The 20,718-nt window shown below is 29.3% G+C and overlaps 3 protein-coding genes across 7 annotated transcripts; 1 reads left to right on the top strand and 2 right to left on the bottom strand.

Annotated features, from left to right (window-relative positions):
* The first annotated feature begins 71 nt into the window (after positions 1–71).
* On the top strand, positions 72–9,769 carry LOC149890442 (CDK-activating kinase assembly factor MAT1-like). 4 transcript variants are annotated; one of them, XM_090085519.1, is made up of 10 exons: positions 115–173; positions 1,276–1,331; positions 1,522–1,641; positions 1,836–1,988; positions 2,227–2,300; positions 6,449–6,552; positions 6,946–7,086; positions 7,557–7,667; positions 7,753–7,871; positions 7,967–9,769. In XM_090085519.1, the coding sequence occupies exons 3-10, from the start codon at positions 1,553–1,555 to the stop codon at positions 8,076–8,078; spliced, it is 903 nt and encodes a 300-aa protein (XP_089941645.1). In that variant the 5' UTR covers positions 115–173; positions 1,276–1,331; positions 1,522–1,552; the 3' UTR covers positions 8,079–9,769. The 4 variants fall into 4 exon arrangements, 2 of the variants coding, with proteins under 2 accessions (XP_089941644.1, XP_089941645.1); XM_090085518.1 differs by lacking the exon at positions 1,276–1,331 and having other exon boundaries at positions 72–173; XR_016451886.1 differs by lacking the exons at positions 115–173; positions 1,276–1,331 and having other exon boundaries at positions 1,492–1,641; positions 7,967–8,146; positions 8,181–9,769.
* Positions 8,030–9,508, bottom strand: LOC149890443 (galactose-3-O-sulfotransferase 2-like). The gene is made up of 3 exons (XM_090085517.1): positions 9,088–9,508; positions 8,181–8,971; positions 8,030–8,146 (listed from the first exon to the last, which is right to left on the bottom strand). The coding sequence occupies exons 1-2, from the start codon at positions 9,506–9,508 to the stop codon at positions 8,190–8,192; spliced, it is 1,203 nt and encodes a 400-aa protein (XP_089941643.1). The 3' UTR covers positions 8,030–8,146; positions 8,181–8,189.
* Positions 9,770–13,598: 3,829 nt separating the features above from the next.
* Positions 13,599–20,420, bottom strand: LOC149890441 (dynein axonemal assembly factor 10-like). Of its 2 annotated transcripts, XM_090085515.1 has the most exons (9): positions 20,029–20,420; positions 19,207–19,307; positions 16,651–16,781; positions 15,327–15,428; positions 14,736–14,851; positions 14,279–14,413; positions 14,104–14,201; positions 13,884–14,016; positions 13,599–13,806 (listed from the first exon to the last, which is right to left on the bottom strand). In XM_090085515.1, exons 1-9 carry the CDS (start codon positions 20,221–20,223, stop codon positions 13,732–13,734), a joined length of 1,086 nt encoding a protein of 361 aa, XP_089941641.1. In that variant the 5' UTR covers positions 20,224–20,420; the 3' UTR covers positions 13,599–13,731. The 2 variants fall into 2 exon arrangements, with proteins under 2 accessions (XP_089941641.1, XP_089941642.1); XM_090085516.1 differs by lacking the exons at positions 19,207–19,307; positions 20,029–20,420 and adding an exon at positions 15,990–16,044 and having other exon boundaries at positions 16,651–16,667.
* Between the last annotated feature and the right edge of the window lie 298 nt (positions 20,421–20,718).

The raw sequence follows: 20,718 nt of genomic DNA, 5'->3' as shown, positions 1-20,718 counted from the left end.
ACAATAGCTTATTTTATAACCAAAATTTTTTTACAGTAAATACCCCCTAATGTCAGTACATCAAAGCATGCAGCATTAAACTTACTAGGAAAATTACAATGGAACACGAGATATAAACAAACGAAGATTGCTCTTTGGCAAGCATGCATTGAATCAAGCAGCTTCAAATTGAAGTCTCTTTTTTTATTTAAAAATTTCGTATCTGCATTTTTTAAACTCACATTTAAATTCGTAACAGTCGTCACATTTAAATTCATAACATTTGAAATGTAAAATATCTCAGATTTCATTCACAAATGCAAAATTACCCTTTTAAAATATAATTACTATTGTATGTAATATATGTATGTATGTATATATGTATGTATGTATGTATGTATGTATGTATGTATGTATGTATGTATGTATGTATGTATGTATGTATGTATGTATGTATGTATGTATGTATGTATGTATGTATGTATGTATGTATGTATGTATGTATGTATGTATGTATGTATGTATGTATGTATGTATGTATGTATGTATGTATGTATGTATGTATGCATGCATGCATGCATGCATGCATGCATGCATGCATGCATGCATGCATGCATGCATGCATGCATGCATGTATGTATGTATGTATGTATGTATGTATGTATGTATGTATGTATGTATGTATGTATGTATGTATGTATGTATGTATGTATGTATGTATGTATGTATGTATGTATGTATGTATGTATTAGGTCATATTGTCACAATGTTTCAAATTTTCTAAAAAAAATTGAAATAAAAAGTCCTTAGATTTAAATCAAACTTTGTAACAAAATGTAGGTACACTGTAAGTCTAATATACAAAAAGACAATTTTTCCTAAAAGAAATATAAAAAAACCTTCTTTTGAAAAAAAAAAGAAAAAGACATTTTAAGGCTCTACATACATACTTACATACATACATACATACATACATACATACATACATACATACATACATACATACATACATACATACATACATACATACATACATACATACATACATACATACATACATACATACATACATACATACATACATACATACATACATACATACATACATACATACATATATACATACATACATATATATATATATATATATATATATATATATATATATATATATATATATATATATATATATATATGTATATATATATATATATATATATATATATATATATATATATATATATATATATATATATATATATATTCAAGTAATGGTTTTTTTAATATTTTTTTTAGGGAAAGTTGTCTTTTTGTATATTAGACTTACAGTGTACCTGCATTTAGTTACAAAGCTTGATTTAAATCTAAGAACTTTTTATTTCAATTTTTTTATAGAAAATTTTGAAACATTGTGACAATATGACCTAATACTTATTACTCATAAAATATGTTTTAACTGAAAATTTGACAAAAACAAAAAAACAAACCATTGACCAATCAAAGAATATTGATTTGTCATGAACCATGGCTTCTTGTTTCTAGAATAAAGTATGCAAAATGTTTGGTGTTTGTGATGGATGAGCAAACTTGTCCAAGATGCAAAACAACTAGTTACAGGAACAAATCATTAAAGCTGCTAGTAAATGTATGTGGGCATAAGTTGTAAGTTAAAAACTTTTTAGGACAATTCTTTACAGATATTAGTATTTTAAAAATAACAGTGGAAAGGAAGTTTTAATTGGAAAACATTTGTTACAAACAAAAATTGTATTGTGAAGATTGTCTTAATATTAGTTTTAACTTAAATTACTGTTTAACTTAATTACTTTGTTTAACTTAATTACTTTAATTTTTAGATGTCAAACCTGTGTGGATGTTTTATTTACAAGGCCCTCAGCAGCTTGCCCTCAATGCAATACTGCATTAAGAAGAAGTGACTTTCGAAATCAACAGTTTGAAGATGATGTTGTTGAAAAAGAAGTAGATGTCAGGAAAAAGATTTTGAAAATGTATGTCAAATACCTAGTTTTTATAAAAATTGCAGACGTTTTTTTTTTTTTTTTGGCATTTGGTTTTTCCAACCAACTTCTGTGTCATTTTTTTTTAAGATAAATACCTTCTGATAATTATTGTAATAGATATCTTTATACATTTTAAACAGCAAAGCTTTTGGTGAGGAAAGATTATTTTTAATCTTTCCTCTCCAAAATTTTTTCCTTTTAAGTATTTTTGAAAGTCCTTTTTCAGCTACAACAAGCGAGAAGAAGATTTCTGTTCTCTGCAAGAATTTAATGATTATCTTGAAGATGTTGAAATAACAAGTATATATTTATGATTATAATTGTTTTTTTAAATACATGTTTGTTCTATAAATATACACTACTAATGGAAACTTTAAGGCAGGTTGTAAATTTTTACATAAAATAAGAATATAATTAGGTAATAACAATTGCTTAGATAAAATATCTACATCTATATAAAAAATATTTTATTGGATAAACAACACTGTCAATACAGCTCGATTTTATATAGCATTAGTTTATTATTTTTAAACTACTGATTGTCTTGTTTATTTATAATCTGAAATCAAGTATTGTCTTGTAAACTTTAGTTTTTAATAAACATAAATAGGTGAGTTTGTCATTTCTATACTTATGATTCTATGCATAAATTTTAAATTGACAATTCAAAAAAAAATGCTGCAAAGAGTCTTAAGGTGAGTTTCCACTCATCCGTTTCAGCTACGGGAAAGGGAAAGGGAAAGGGAAAATATTTACGGAATGTGAGTATGCGCAGTGATTAATTTTCAAAATTAAATTACAAATTGCACATGCTCATGTGATTAATTTTCCCATCCCTTTCCCTTTCCCATAGCTAAAATGTATGAGTGGAAACTTACTTTTACAGGAAAACAGTGGAGCATCAAGTTTTTATCAAGCAACTCTTTACTAACCATTATGTTTTTATGCATGATAATGATCCTAAACATCTTTGTAAAATAGTTAAAAAACAATTAGGAAGATTTGAAAAGTAATCAAATTTTAGAATTAATGGAATGGCTAGCCCAATACCCTGATCCAAATCAATTAAGTTATTGTGGGAAGAACTTGGTAGAAAAGCTTAGCTACAGCAGTCATCTTCTACTCAAACCCTTCGGAGCATATTAAAAGAAAAATAGAATAGTATGCACTTTCAAACATTGTAAAAATTAATAGAATGCATGCCAAATATCTGTTATGCTTTAATAAAAAATTGAGGTGGATATTTTGATAAGACAAAGATTTAAACAATATCGATTTTGTTGATTTTTTAATTATATTGTGAAAAATGATATCTATATTAGGAAAAAAATATATTTTGAATAAATATTAACTAATAATATTATAACTACTAATTTGTTTCTATAATTTGACTACTCTGCCTCAAACCTTCTGATACTAGGGTGTTTATGTATGTAATGTATGCATGTATGTATGTATCTATCTATCAATCTATCTGTCTATCTATTTATTTACTTTTGTTTCTATGTATTATTGTTTCTTGTTTACAATCAAAACTCATTGATTTTAAACAAGAGGAGCGAATGTAAAGTACATGAAATCTGTTAAACAAAAAATGATTTTATTTTGAGTTAATTTAGAGGTTGCACAAGTTATGTTGCTCATCATCAATTTTTGCTGTTATTTTGCTAGTTGTGCTCTAAACTTTTAATTACTTACTTTACATTATCTAAAAATCAGCTAAAGGAATGAAAATTTAGAATCTGGTCAGTGGATATAATGTTCAAGTTAATGTTTAACACAACTAATAATCTTTTCAAAATATTGTATTACGGTCATAGTGGGTAATAATTTATTAGTAAACCATTTCTTTCAATTTAATAACAGTGGGATGACAATCATTTTGGGCTGGTTGGGTATGTTAATGGCACAATTTTTTAAAGGAGAAATTTTCCAACATTTTCAGAAACACAGTGTTTTTCTATCATCACATGATAGAAAAAAGAACATTGAAAAAATGTTCCCATAGTCAATGAGCAATGAAAATTTGCATTGAATAAGTTTTTAAAAAAGGCAAATAAGAAAGAGATAAACCAACATCTATTGTTCAAATATTTTCCTTCAAGACCTATAGTAAAAAAGGCAAGGAAGTAAGCATCTGTGTCTTGTCTCAGTATCTCAGTATATATTGAGACAAGTCAAAACAAAATCTTATTTCAGTTTATATAAATTTCTATGAATAATTAAATATAGTTTTTCATCTCATTACAATATTTGTAAGTTCCAATATCTTGCCTCTTCTAGTTTTGATTGTCTCGTCTTGTTTTGATTGTCCCGTCTCGTTTTGATTGTCCTGTCTCATTTTGATAAAAAAGTTTTGGATAAACTTGTTTTAATTGCTTTGATTGTTTCATGATTTCTACCTTGAAAAGTTATTTTAAGCTTTTTAGAATATCTACTAAGATTTATCTCTGAGCATTTTAAGTTAAAAATAAATTGTCTCATACATCATCTTAAACAAATTGTCTCATATATCATCTTGTTTTGTCTTTTTTGACTTTTTGATTTGTGTTAGTTTATATTTAATATATTTGGATAAAGGTGTTTAAAAGTAAAGATTATGTAGATTGTCTTCCTGTTCTTGTTTCTGGGGGGAGGGGGGAGTTGAATTAAGTTTCTATCTGAGAAGCATGCTATTGTGAAGCATGCTATTGTGTATTTGACAGGGGTGTAATAGATGTTTTCAGTTATTATTTAATGCAATAGCAAGTTAAAGATAAAATTTAATTCTAGGATATTTATTAACAATTTTCAATAAACAAGTTGACCAATGTTTTAAACATAAATTTTATTTAAATTGATTTTTTTTTTCCCCGTTTATTGTATCTTTAACTGTTTATCAAATGATTTAAATAATTATAAAAATTAAGCTTCACTAGATAAATGAAATGTTTTATTGTTTTTCTCAGAAAATTGACATGCTAAAAAAGATAAAGACATTTCATTTGTAACATTGTAATAGTTTGTAATAATATTTGATATTGAAAAAATGGAGCTGTAACTTTTTTGCGTCTTGTGCTAAATATAATGTAATATATCCTAAAATTAAGGAAGCTGTTATTTTTAAAGGAAGATCAGCAAGTTTGTAATTCTGATAAAAAGAAGGAAAGATATTTGAATCACTCTAAAAAATTCAGCTTAATTCAGCCGTTTATCTGAGATTTTTTTTTTGTTATAATAAAATTTACAATACCTACAATATGCATTTAGCACTATTTAACATAATTTAAAATATATTTATAATATTTAAGTAATATTATTTACCTAAAATCTGTAAGCTTGAAAATGTTGTATCCTTTTATAATTGTTATATAATTAATTCTAATTTTTTTAAATTTTATCTTTAAATCACATTTGAACAGTAGTTAACAGATCCTACATTTGGTTTCAAATGAAATACAGTTACAAGTTTGGAGCCATCTTTATCACTTGTTTTAAAGTTGACCAATTTTTTAAAATGTTATTATTAAAGACAACTGAAAAACACAATTATTATTATAATTATTCTGGATTATTGTTAAAGACTAATGAAAAACACAATTATCCTGGATTATGTTTTTCAACTGACTGAATAACTTTCATATCATTCAAGTTTCTTTAGGAGAAAAGGTTTAAAAAAAATGTTGCTAGAAAAGATTATTCTTTCTATTAAGTTAAAAAAAAAAAAAAATTTTATTGTAATATTAGATTGATTTTTTTATACAAGTACATCTTGACTTATGCTTTATTTTTAATGGGCAAAAAATATTTACTCTTATATTTCGAATGGACAAAAAATATTTACTCTTATATTTTTAATGGACAAAAAATATTTACTCTTATATTTTTAATGGACAAAAAATATTTACTCTTACATTTCGAATGGTCAAAAAATATTTACTCTTATATTTTTAATGGACAAAAAATATTTACTCTTATATTTTTAATGGACAAAAAATATTTACTCTTACATTTCGAATGGTCAAAAAATATTTACTCTTATATTTTTAATGGACAAAAAATATTTACTCTTATATTTTTAATGGACAAAAAATATTTACTCTTATATTTTTAATGGACAAAAAATATTTACTCTTATATTTTTAATGGACAAAAAATATTTGCTCTTATATTTTTAATAGACAAAAAATATTTACTCTTATATTTCGAATGGACAAAAAATATTTACTCTTATATTTTTAATGGACAAAAAATATTTACTCTTACATTTCGAATGGTCAAAAAATATTTACTCTTATATTTTTAATGGACAAAAAATATTTACTCTTATATTTCGAATGAACAAAAAATATTTACTCTTATATTTCGAATGGACAAAAAATATTTACTCTTATATTTTTAATGGACAAAAATTATTTACTCTTATATTTCGAATGGACAAAAAATATTTACTCTTATATTTTTCTTAGTCTTTAACATTGTTAACAAAGTAAATGTGGAAGAAACAAAGAAGAAAATTGAATTGTATAAAAAAGAAAATGAAAAACTTATAAAGAAAAACCAAACTAAACTTGTAAGTTGTTTGCTTTTAAAAGGTGTTTCAAAGTGTTTTAACATTGATTTGAATTGAGAACACTTTAAGTAATAGCTGTGATAAAAGAACTGCCATCTTTTAAAAGCAACCATGTTTTTGAAAGATGGAAGGTGCTTATTAATTTTATTTTTAAATGTGCTTTGATAAGTTGAGAACTTTGTTTTCTGAAAATTCATAAAATACCTTCTTTTTCTATGTAAATGTAAATGTCTTATCATCGCTCCACTTCCCTTTTTTTTGGTGATGTTTTGTTAGAGCCACTTTTGTTTTATTAGAATAATTACTGTATTTTTATTTGATAGTTTTTAGACAGTTGTTTCTAAATGGTTTATTGAGCAATTTTTATGTAATTATTAGCATTAACTTTCATAGAACCAGGAAGAAGCAATGTATTTGGCCTATGTTCAGTCTGAGAAACAAGATTATGAAAATAAGAGGAAAAAACTTATACAAGAAGAATTCGACTCAGAGAAGAGAAAGTCAAAAGAAAAAGAAAATCTAATTAACGATTTGGTAAGTAATTTCCTTATGTTAGGAACTATTTCACGCATTAATATCCAAAAATATGTTTTGTATTAACTATACTATCTCATTATATAACTATAGCATCTTATTCTTTGGTGTTAATGTAATTAATGTTTTGCATGACACTTTTGTCTGATTGTATAGTTATTTTGGTAACGTTTTAATAAAGGGCTTCTAATTCTGTCTAATGATAAAACGATTGTGAAATGTGCCATCTTATTTAGGATTTTCCAATGATTGTTTTATATGCTTTTTTCTGTATGGTGAGAATATAAATCGAAACGCCTAATTTTCACGGTGTCACGTGAAAATCAGAAGTTTCTCTTTTTGCTATGCAGAGGGTAATTCCCTGGGCCATTTTTTAAAGCTTAATAGTTTCTAAGGCTAGGTGTTGTCCAATGGTCGTTAGAGTTTTTTTATGATTATATGTAAAGGTCAATAAATACTCTCTTTTCCAGATATATGCTAATGCACCTGCTGAAGAAGTAATTGCTCGACATGTAAACGTCAAACGAAGGAAGGAGGAGGAGGAAGAAACCAAAAAATCAATTTTCTTCTCTGAAAAAAAGGTAACATGTTTTGTTTTCGTTTTACATAAATGAATTTAACGATAAAACGTTTCTTAAATCTCACTGCTATAAAAATCTATTTTAGAAAAATTTGAACATTTTGAGTCAGCCTATAGTAGAAGCTCCACTCTTTGAATACAAGTCACCTGTTATCGAGTGGTTCGGTCCTACCCCCCCTAGTGAAAATGATATTATTAAAAACGGGTAAGAATTTTTCCGAAAAGTTTTTTTTAAAACATCTCAAAGCAAAAACGCCTAAAGTTACGGATCATATAAAGAGCATCTGATTTTTGTTTTAGCTATTTGAAACACATTCGTTCCGCACAATCCGCAGAGAGAGCTGGTGGTTATACGGAATCTATCGCTTGCAGGCGAGCTTTACAAGAGGCATTTGACTGTCTTTTCATATGATGCCGACGAGTTTAACCTGCTTTGACTAAGTTATAACTTTTAGATCATTCTCAAATAAAGTTAAATATCTTTTTAAGTGTTTTTAGCGTTTGTTTTGTTCACTGTGTTAGTTCAACTGTGTTCTGATGATGAAGTTGATGCTTGGTACTTCTCTGTTAACTTGTTTAGCAATTTTTGTTGTTGTTGTTTCCTTATGCTTTCTACGAAGACACCTGTTTGTGCAGCCTCTTTGGGTGGGCAGATGCTATCTTTAACAGATTGAGGTACATCTTCGTTGGTGCATTTAGATTCGTATAGTTCTAGTTCGTGTCTAAAAATTCCTAATGCTTGTTCAAAATAACTGTGTTTTTTTACCTCTTCAAATAATCTTTCTTTTGCAACAGTGTAAAAAATGAGATCAGCGGAATTAAATTCTAAAATTGCATTTTCAATATCTGGGGGAACTTCTAATTTTATTTCTTCGTTGCTTCTTCTCACGTTTTGTTTGCGATAAACTACGTCCTGTATTGTACAACAAAGCTTTTCTCGCAGTATAACCATGGATTCGTCATATTTATCTGCCACTACGACAAAGTGCAAATCGTCAAGGCGTTCGATGATTTGTGATTTAGTGCCATTGATAAATCCTAAACTGCGTAACTGTAAGTTGGGTTGAACGAGATTAACTTGATGTCTGTCTCTCACTTCGTTCTCATTATACGTTGCGTAGATATTTCGAACAAGTTGCGGGTTTTTTAAAAATACTCTCATGCTTTCCCATTGGTCGAGGGACTTGTTAGTTAATCGCTCTACAGCTGCGTGTATTTTAGAGTACTTGTAAAGGGAAAGAAAATGTTCTACCGGATGCCGCACAGATGCCATAATGAAAGCGTCTTCCTTCATAAGTCTGCTAACTAGAAAAGAAGCTTGATTACTTGAGAAAAAGTTATAATACATTTAGACGTTATTAGGCGTCTTTTTTCAATCTGCTAAGCGCATTGTAACTTAAAAAAAAACCAAAACGGCCTACCTAAAAGAGGATCAAAAACAAACTCCTCAGCAATCAACTCGCACTTCTCCTCGTATAGCTTTGTCAATTTCAGCTCATCTACAGGGTAAGGCCAATTCAAACCCCAAAGGTTTGTAGAGTCAAAACAAATATTTAAGTCGTAATGCCTGCCGTAAACAAGCAACGTGCTTCGAAGAGTAGTCGATCCTGTTTTTTGTACTTTAACGTAGATAATCGAACGATGCGCTTTCGTGTCGACTCCGCATGTTTTATCCCAGTTTTTTCTTCGCGAATTCAAAGACGGAAATATATCTTCCCAGCTCTTCAGTTGATTGATACTAAAATATTTAGAAAGTAAATCGAAATTCGTTCCAGATGTTGAGTACCAGAACACGATAACAATAAAGCTTAGTAAAATGTTGAGTCGACTTAGTAACTTCATCTCTAAAGTTTAAAACGTTTGTCCACAACAAAAAGAATTTGAAGGAAAATTTACAAATTTCTACAGAGAAAAGTAAAGTTGCATAGCAACAGTTAGAACATTAAAAAAAACTTCTTATTGCAAAAACAACAATGCGAAGTAAGCATAATGACATCAAAAATCCAAGCTTGCTATAAAACCACACTCCAATTAAAAGTAGAAAGTATTTATAAGCATCGGTGTTTAGTTTTTCGATTTTTAGCGAATAGTAACCAACCTCTATATCAGTTTTTTAAGATGAATCGAGCTTTCTAAAGTTTATTAAAATAGAACTCTTTATGCATTTTAAAAAGCAAAATCTTCGTTATGACAAGTTCATTCTCAAACAAAAATTTCTTATTTAAAGCTTCGTTAAAAAATAAGTTGAACGGTTTTAATCGAGAAGCAATACTGCGTAATATTTCGAAGGGTTGAAACAAAATAGCAGCAGGATTGCGAGGTTTCGTAAATTTGTTTTTTTTTTTTTTTTTTTTGTTATACTTTTGGGAATAGGGCCTAAGTAGCTCACCTGAGAGCACCTTTTCAACCAGGGTTTTTTAACGAATGCCCATTTCAAAATTCTTTCAAGCATCTTAAATTGTGAGTTTTAGTTCAGCGATGCTATTGGATTGCTTTTTGTCAGCTTAAATATGTCGTACGATGATTCCCTAGATATTTTCTACGGGATTTAGATTCGGGCTTTGGGCTGGCCACCACAACAAGTTGAATTTTCCGACTGTTAAACTAAGATTTTATAGTCAAACTAGTGTAAATACTAGCATTATCTTGCTGGGACACGAACTTTTTGCAACGATATTTCTCTTTGAATGGAACCAAAAAGTTGTTCAGAACCTCGATTTGAAGAGCTCATCTTACATGTTGTGAATACCAAAAAACGTCTCTCTTTGTGCGTAGGAGTTAGATTTGGAGCCTTTAGCTATTTTTGATTGAATAATTTGGGATTATTGGAGAAAGCCTTACGAACTGTTTCGTTACAAACTGGTAAGTTCAGTGATCTTCGACAGTGTTATGGTGGAATTGGAAGCTAGTTTTACAATATTTCCCTTATCTCTGGCTGTTAGCTTTGATTTTTTTTGATCTTTTCAGTAATTTCTTATTTCACATGTGTAACAAACACACAACGTAAAAAAAATAGTACACACTCAACCAATTCAAGCAAACGACCATTGTTCCATACATCGTTTGCGGTTTGAACATCGCAAAGTATGCAAAATTGAGATGCGGCTATAGAATATGGTCGCAGTTTATTACATCCTCGGAAATAAATTGGCTTTGTAGTTTTGGTTCAAAGATTTTTAGGTCTGTTAATGTAAAAGAGAAAAATTTCCGTGAAATTCCTGAAATAATTAGCACTTCAATGAAAAGTGTTAGGATTGTAACCCGTAAGTGTGCCTCTATGTATAAAAAATTTCAAATAAAAATTTTTTTGCTTAAGTGTTCAAAAAAGTTAAAGCTTCAAATTGCTTTCTGCAACAAGATTATTATAGAGTCTGTTGACCAGCATTGTTACATATAAGCTCGTTTGAGGACTGGGTAGCAACTTTTACTAATGCTGTTTTTCAAATACATAAGTTACAGAAAATCTACGGTGAGAAAACTATTTAAAAACACTAAAAATGCTCAAAGTAAGTTTAATGCAGCTTTTGATTAAAATGGATTTATATTTAAAGTTTGTACCAGTGAGGTGATCTCAGGTAGAAAAACGACCATAAGTAAAGAAAAACCAAAAAAAAAAAAGAATCCGTACGGCGTATTTGTTTTGTTTAAATCAATTTAATATTTCATTTTACAAGAGAAAAACAAGAAAATCCATAAAGAACATATCGCATCTTTTTTTCACTCATACTTTTTAGCCATTTTTTTGACTGTTTTTCGAGGCGATGTTTTTTTGCTAAGTTTTTACTTTTTTTTAGATCAAACCATCAAAATGTCACATGTTGCCAGAGATCATGAGCAAAACAAAGACTAGAGATCATGAGTAAAACAAAAAAAGTGTTTTACATTGTTTGTCTCAAGGCATCTATGAAAGCAATGATGTCCCTAAATAAATGACCTCATGTCGGTCTGGATCTTAGTTGAAACCCGGGGTAATGACTGTGGCTGTCTGATTTGCCAGATTGGCTGATAAAAGTTAAATGAGAAGCGCCCACAACCTCAACAAATCCACACTCCGTGAACACCTGAATCAAAAGGCTGCTGAAAGAATTGCTACAAATTACTACAAAGCAGCCTTCGCTACAAGAAACAGTGCATCTTGCAAAAAGGTTATGGAGGGATGATGAAATTGGTTAAAGCTGTTAAAGAAACAGGAGATACAAAGCTGGTCGAGCCCAATTTGCTTTTGAACTTTAAAGTTGTTGGTCAGCAACTCAGTGACTTCTTCACTAACACAGTTCAAAGCATTTACTTCGAAGGGTAATTTGTCAACAGATTACATTGTTGTCCACTGCTTGAGCTTCCAGACTTTAACAGAGCTGTTTCTGCTCGGCTTTTTAAAGGTATGTTTTGGTGTTGTTGAGAAGTCACTATTCAAAGGTCCAGGAAGGTTTTTGACACAGAGAATTGCTAAAGAAAAGTGTTAAACGACAACTGATAGTGGCTATTTCTAAAGATATTCCTGATTTGAATTCTAATATACAACAAATTTGGTTACTCATGCTGTAAAGCTTTATGTTTTCTGTGGCCTAAAAACGGCTAAAATATTGTTTGTGGACTACAGGTTCATTTAAGTACTCATCCTTACTGTCTGTGCGACATCAATTCCAAAAACCTGGAAAACTCAGGGAACTTATGGACTTCAAGAATTATGGAAGTGTTTTGGCTGAACAATCAAAATGCTGAAAAAAAGCTGTGTGTTCATTATTCATAGTCAACAGAAATGAAAATCACCATTATGTCAACAGCAACCAAGTTACTAGACAAACATAAAAAAAAAGCCCAAAAATGGAAAAAAAATATTTTAGCTATGTTATTATCATTAATTATTGTTATTAACTATCGAGTAATTATTGTCCAAATTACTTTTTATTATTGTGCGTTAAATTTTAATAATTAGACGTTTCATACTTCTCGATAAAGCATATTTTTCTTTATATTTCTTCTTTATATTCCTATTTATGGTGCATTCCCCCTTGCCAAGTTTGCTCTTTACAATTGAGTTATTTAATTTATTAAGCTATATTTTATAGGATTTAGCTTGATATAAAAACCGTATGAAAAGTTGTACAATACTGATTTAAATAATCCTTTATTTATGACACTTAAATTTATAACCATGTGTTCAAAAAATTTCTTCAAAAAATATTCACGTGTTAGCCGGTAAAATTTCATTTTAAAAGCTCGTAATCAACTTCTTAAATACAGCTAGCTTTATCACTGAGAAATAAGCGCGCAAGGTGTCGATTAAAGTTTTTATTCCTTAGGAAAACCGATCTCATTCAAAAAACTTTTTTTTTTTCAACAACAAAAACAAAAAAATCTATTTACTCATCATCTTCAGGGTATCAAAGTCTCGCTCTGGCAACACCTTCATTAATTTTAAAAATGATAACATTTATTGTTGTAAAGCTAAACAAACATTTTCTGTTTGGATACAAAGACTTGAATAATAAAGAAAGTCTCTGCTTCGACGCAAGTTTCTTCACGCGCAATGATCTCTTTTAACATACATAAGGTGGATGGGAAGGAGGAGGACTATAAATTGATTTTTTTACGTGCGAAGGAGAAAATAAGGGGATATTTTCTCCTTCGCACGTAAAAAATCAATATTTCTAAAACACCGAAATTAAATTTAATATTTCTAAAACACCGAAAAAGCACGATGTTTTAGAAATATTAATCAAGACACAATCTGAACCAGATTATTTAACAGAACCTCAACCGGAGTAAGAAGTTTCGTATGCTTACAAAGTTCTCATCTGATAATAATCCATTAGGTTACTAAACATATGTTTAAAAAATAAAGATGGAACAAAGTTGAAATATAGCAAACAGATACTATAAGCACAACTATATATTTTATGAAACATTGAGTATGAAAAAGTCACCAAAATACCATACTAGTTGTCTAATGTATTTTCTCGTAAAATTACATTAGTAGAAACTGGTAATATTTCACATGTCAAATATTACACTAAATTTCAACTTTTCCAAGTTATTTAAGTTCATTATTTCGAATTAATATATTATAACGTATTCAACTTTGTGACAATCAGAACACGAAGCGCTTGGTCGAAAGACGTGCAAACAGCTAGTCCAGCCTGGAATAAATTTTAATATCTAAATAAAAATGCATCATTCTATAAGCTAATAATAAAAAAATCCAACATGTTTATACCTTTTCAGGGCACCAGTCAAATGATGCTATAGGTTGCGTTGATAAAGTTACATTTTGTAATTTAGAAAGAGTGCCCATTACACCAACCAACATTCCGTCAGAGTCTTCAGTCGTTCGAGATGACGGATAAGAACTAAAAAAGAAAAAAGAAAAAACCGGAAACTGTTATAAAGTGCATTGAACTCGTTTAACAACTTTTAAAGTAAGATTTACAACTCACTACTTCCAGAGATTTAGTGAACCAGTTCCTCCAGTTGTCATAAAGATGTCGCGATTTTGAGGAAGGTGTTTCACAGACCAAATAGTTGAGTTATGAGCCTAGTATGAAATCAAACAAGAATAAAAACGCAACTGTGGCGTTAAAAAACTATTTCAGAGAAGTAGCGAGAATTTACCGTTTGGCACATGGACGCGTATCCCTTAGTTGGATGATATGTCCGAAGGTCGAATACATGAAACTTTGACTCTAAAGTTGTTGCAACCAGCTTGTTCATTACTATGTCTCTCCTATCAAACTCCAAACCACACACCTGATAAAAATAAATTAAGAGAAAATAAGAATTTGTCAAACAAACAACTCAAAAGCACAAGAGAATTTATTCAAAAATAAATAACGGAGAAGAAGAATGCTTCTATACAACAACAACAACAGCAACAACAACAACAACAACAACAACAACAACAACGATGACAACAAAGACAACTTTCTAACATCAACTATAATTAAAAAACAATTTTTTACAACTTTTTCTAACACCAACTTTAATTCGAAACTTGCATATAAGTTAAAAAAACAAGGTGCCACTGTTGTTGTCTTGTGGTATGAAGTAATTATGATAAAATGCAAGTTACCCCATTCTTTAGGTTTGTCTCCCACTTCAATGACATAGTTCGAAGATCAAATAACTTAACATCACCATTATCATAGCCAGCTGCAACCATTCTTTCACTCTGGTTATAGGAGTGACCTATAAAAGTAATCAATTTTCTTATCAAAATAGAGCATATCCTATTTGATTTGTCAACATTTAGAGATTTCAATAATTGCATTTATATGGCTAAGGGCAGTGGGATACAAATAGAGAACAGGTTGAGGAAGAAGATATTTGTTGAGGTGACATACTTAGATAAATCATTTATGTAAACAAAAATATTTTAATTTAAAGCAAAAAAGTTTAACAAAGATTTCTAAAAAATTTTAAGTAATCACATTTACAGCAGAGACAACTTAAAATATTAATCTATAATCATTTTGTGTAGTAAACATCAAAAGAAAAGATCTTGAAAAGTACAAGAGGAAATTAAACTAAAAGTTTAAAGCCTACTATTTGTGGTAAATTGAAATAGCTTTCTTTGTAAACTGTTCACTATGATTTATTATTAAGCTTTAAGCTTTGGAGATGACCATTAAAATATTGTATTTTTAATATGAATTGTATTTACCAAAAGCAACACACCAACAGTCTCTCTTCGCTTCACCAGGGGAAGGTTCCATATTTGCAACAGGAACATCTTTTTGACGAGGGTCCCAAACTTTAACAGATCCTATGTTAAAAAAAAAAGTTTTTGTAATTTTTCCTTTAACACATTTGCTATATTTTGAAGATTATCCAAATTATCTTTCTTCAGTTCATTTAAAACCATCTTTGAATTATTTTTTGAATATTAGAAATAACATTAGTAAGCTTGTAAACTTTTGCAGAATAATTTTAGATACTATAATGGTGAACTTTTGTTTACCTCTTAAGTAATCAAGTCCTACATCAAACCTCAGAGTATTTAAAACTGAGCTTGACAAAGTGGAAACATTTAATTGCTGTCAACATTTTTCCACAATTAAAATAGATTGGATGACTATTTATCTTTCTTTTTCATCAAAGCTTTTGTTAATTTTGTTTTGGTTAAATAAAAGGTTTCATTGTTTCTGTTGCAACATGAATAAAATTTTGAACCAAACACATTGACTAAGTTTAATCAAACAAGTCCTGTAATACAATTTAACAAACCATGTGGTTACCCACAAGTTAAAATCCAATAATTGAACTGAATATTAACTCAATTAGAAACAGAAACATGTGTAAAAATGGTAAACAAATATCTTCTAACCTTTTAAATAAGAGTTATTTTAAATCGTCTGAAAATTAGTAAATAAGTTCCATTTCTGAAAGAAAAAATATATTAAATTTTATTTTTACACTTTTTTTTGAAAATTGTGAGCCAAATCACAAATTGTGGTTTCATATAAAAGTTCTAATGCTTTCAATAAATAAAACTCAGTTTTAAGACAGAAAACACTTTTTAAATTTATGACATAAATTAACAATTACTTTAATTATTAAACATATTATTATAAATACCATTAAATATTCATTAAGTTAAAAATAGATAAAAACTTTAGGAACATATGTTTTCAATTGGTTGAAAGTATACTTTACTTATTGGTAATTGAACTTTTATTTCATAGCATTTTAAGTAATACAACTTTCAAAAAATTTATAACACACTTCAGTGTGTTTAATCAAAATCTATTAAAATAGAACGCAGCAAGTTTTAAATAAACTGGAGGCAACTTATAAGCACACTTGATGGAGGTTGTTAAATAAACAATATTGTAAACAAATTGATCGAGTTTAAAATGATCAGAAAAATTTTGAGCAAGAAGTAAAAAGAGAAAAAAAAATTACACAAATTTAACCATAAATTGAATTTTCAAATAAATCAGTAATTTGCCAGTTAGCATAATGCAAAAAACCTCTATGCTATATACCGTCTCTACTGCCAGTAACAATCTCTGGAGCACCCTCACCAATACCAAGACCTCCTATGCCATCTATTGAGTTTATTATTTCGTTATGTGCTCGGACTGAATAAACAGGTACTGCAGGTGATTCTAGATCCCTTAAAAAAAAAATTTCTTACAAAACAAAATCAAATAAAAAATGGCTTTTTCTACAAGTTAGGACAATTTCCAAATATTAAACTAACCTTATCATAACTAATAAGAAGAGTGTAGTTAGTGTAAATAAGTTTCAAGTTGTTAGAAAAATTACTAACACAAATGACAACAAAATTTGACAACAAAATTCTTCAAAATTAATGACAACAAAATTAATGACAACAAAATTAATGACAACATTATTAATGACAACAAAATTAATGACAACTTCAAAATTAATGACAACAAAATTCTTCAAAAAGCCAAAGTGCTTACTCTTAAAGCACTATCAAAATCAAATAAAAGCTGTGTTTGCTCAACACAAGAACTAACACTACTGGAATGAAGGGTAAAACTTCTAATATGCAGACACACAGAACAAAGTGGTAAGAGGCCCTATATATCAGAGTTGATAGGGCTAGGACAATACAATCGAATGATAAAGTATTAACCAATGTTTATATCAGGCAACCAAAAAAGTTTGTGCGGTTTATCCTAATTGCCTATTTCTAAGAAATGTATTAAGAAAACTGGTTGTGGTGGGGGGATGATTTTGCATATAAATTAAAGCTTGTTTTAAGGAGAATCAATCAGTGTGTTTCATAAGTTTTGTTAGTGCGTTTTAAATTTAAAAGTCTTAAGTGGAGTATGGTTGTGTCAGATGCGATAATTTGCCCCTGTTTACTTTATGAGTCCAAACTTGGAACCAAAGCTGCAGAAGCTTGTCGTAAGATATGCACTGCTTTTGGGGAAGGTACCATAGCAGAACGGACGGGTCAAAAGTGGTTTAAAAAATTTTCTTCTGGAAATGAAAACCTTGAAGATGAACCAAGATCTGGAAGACTATCCATCGTAAACAACGAGGATATCAAGCTGGCAATCGAGCAGGACTCCAGTCAAACATGTCAGGACCTTGCTTTAAGATTTAATGTAAGTGATGAAACTATTCGTTTGCATTTGCACCAACTTGGAAAACGTTGGAAGTTGAGCAAATGGGTAACTTATGAGTTGAGTGAAACAAACAAGCTACAGCGCTTAACCATTTGTTCTTCATTGCTTTTCCACCACAATTTAGCGCCATTTTTTGACAGGGTGTTGACATGCGACGAAAAATGGATTGTGTACTGCAACAAAAAAACAAACATATCATTGGCTAGCCAGTAACGATATAGTACTGATGACTACTAAACCAAGGATTCACCAAAAAAAGGTTTTACTGTGTGTATGGTGGACTACAGCAGGTATCGTTCACTATGAGTTGCTACCAAGTAGACAAACCATTACTGCTGAGATATACTCAGCCCAATTGGACAGCGTTTCAGTTGCTCTTCACCAAAAACAAGCAGCTTTGGCAAACAGAAAAGGTGTTGTACTCCACCAGGACAACGCCAGACCGCACACCGCAAAAATCATGCAGGAAATTCTAGCACATTTACAATGGGAGATTCTACCTCACCCTCCGTATTCACCAGACCTTGTGCCAAGCGACTATCACCTGTTTTTGGCCCTGGATAATCATATGAGGAATTGACAGTTTTAAAATAGAGAAGATCTCGAAAATGAGTTATTTCAATTTTTTAGCTACCAAACTCAAGACTTTTATAAAAATGGAATATACCAGCTTGTTTCACGATGGGAGAAAGTTATTCTTGCTGAAGGAGACTATTTTCCAGAATAAACTTTATAAAACTGTTTTTATGTGTATTTATTTATGGATCTGTAAAACCGCACGAACATTTTTGGTTGCCTGATAAATTTTTAAAAGTAAATGTTTAAAATATAAACACTCCCATGCACACAGAAAAACATTTACATATATAACTTTTATTTCTAAGAAAATTAATTCAAAAACACTTATTTTTACTCACATAATTGCAATTAAAATCCTTAATCACTAAAATTTATTTGAATGTTGCAAAATGAGGTTTTTGAACATAAAATACAAAAAAACACATTCTTTAAATACCAAGTTTCCATAATGGCATTAGAAGTGCTAATCATTCTTTTACACATAAGAAAATTGCAGTGAAGCATAAAACACTGTGCTCCAAGTATTCATTCATATTATTTTAAAATCCTGTAAACAAAATTTTCCTTTTTTTTTTTATTACATCACTTGAATGTCTGAGCGCCCTACAGCTGTAGGATTGGGGGTAAGTTCCTACACTACCGCCTGTAACAAACAGGTAAAAATAAATTAAATCTTCTTAATTAAAACACTGAAACAAATTGCCTTTCAGGTGGTTTAAAAATGACTAAGGACAAGCCATTAAGTTAAAAATATTCAAAGCTCAGCATTTATTGTACTAAAAATAGTTAACTTTTACAAGCAAACTTTATAGAAAAAAACATAAATTTATAAACACTAATGTCAAATAATCTGAATACCAAATTCCTAATTGTCCAATAAAGTCACCAGTTGCTAAGCAACGAGATTGCAGATCAGCTGCTCCAAAGGTACCACATTTAAATGATGAGCTTTTTTCTATCTGTTAAAAAGAAAAATTGCTCAGAATGGTAACTGAAATAACACTACTTTGATAATAAAGAATTAGATATGAGCTCCTACATAAGATTTTTGGTTCATATGGGTTTAAATAATAAATTGGATCATGTGGCATTAAATGATGAATTGTTCAAATCACATGGGTTTTGATGAGTTGAATCATATGATATAAACAAAAACTTACATTATCCAATTGAAATTTTTTGTTAAGGATCAGGATTTTTTGGCGATTGGTTAGTTAATACTAGATATTAAAATATTTTTGATGAAAAGTAAATTGCATATTGTAGAATTGTGAAATAGAAGTCTGGCACTGTTTAACAAAAGGAATTTTGGCATATTTAGCACACAAAAATATCATTGTTAATTTTAGTTTAAAATCAACAAGTGACCTTTATTATCATTAATTCTTATAAATCAATTATTTACAATATAAATCCATGTGATTTACTTCAAGGCCCTTACTTTAACAGTAATATATAATATAAATGTATACAACTATACATAATATTTATATAAATATTGCCTTTGTTTTGATTTCTAGAAAAAATATGAACAAGATTTATTTCAAAGTTAAAGTTATTTTTAAATCATTGAATCAGAAGTCGCTTAATAGGGGGAAAAATATAGATGCTAGATAAAATAACAAGTTTGATTGCTGGTTATTATACTTTTAATTAGATTTAAAAAAAAAAAAGACTTACATCTGAGAGAAGATTCGCATCACCTTTTAGATCACTATGGGCAATTTCGTAGATTTGCATAACCCCAGATCCTTTGGCATTGGAACCAAGACAAACAAATCGAGCACTTTTTGGGACAAATTTAGCATCAAATATAGTGTAGTTTAAAGACTTGCTAACATGGGTAACTATCTGTGGATTTTTAATACTCTCCATTCTTTTATTTGAATTTTTTAAATTAACTTTTAGGGGATGCGTAGCTGAATTATATTCTTTAGTGAAACACTCATTACGCTAAGTTGTAGAGGTGATCTTTTAATAATGGCTCCATTATTAAAATATTCACATGTATCCTAGGATACACGAGACTAGTCAGTTTACTGCACCTAAGTCAAAATCCAACATTTCGAAATTAGAATAGTTAAAAACTTTGCAATAAAAACCATAAAAATTTATATAAATTTAAGTTTATTATGGCGTTTATTTAAATTCTTCCATATGGAGTAAAAAAAAATTGTCTCATTTTTAAAAAAGCAAGATGTGCGGATGCAACTATTAGGTTGGAAATAAAGTTCTTTCACACTTTCATGACATTGTTCACTACAAACCTCTGAATAAACACAATCAATTGACAGTAAAATTGCCATTATTATCAACAACAACTCTCCACTTATTAGGCAAGAAATGAATTTCATCCTTGTAGAAGCTGCC

This window comes from Hydra viridissima, unplaced genomic scaffold (assembly GCF_058129835.1).
Source record: "Hydra viridissima isolate aposymbiotic clone 2 unplaced genomic scaffold, HvirCarnegie_v1 scaffold_4, whole genome shotgun sequence".
Lineage (NCBI taxonomy): Eukaryota > Metazoa > Cnidaria > Hydrozoa > Anthoathecata > Hydridae > Hydra > Hydra viridissima.
This window is presented reverse-complemented; position numbering and strand designations above follow the sequence as displayed.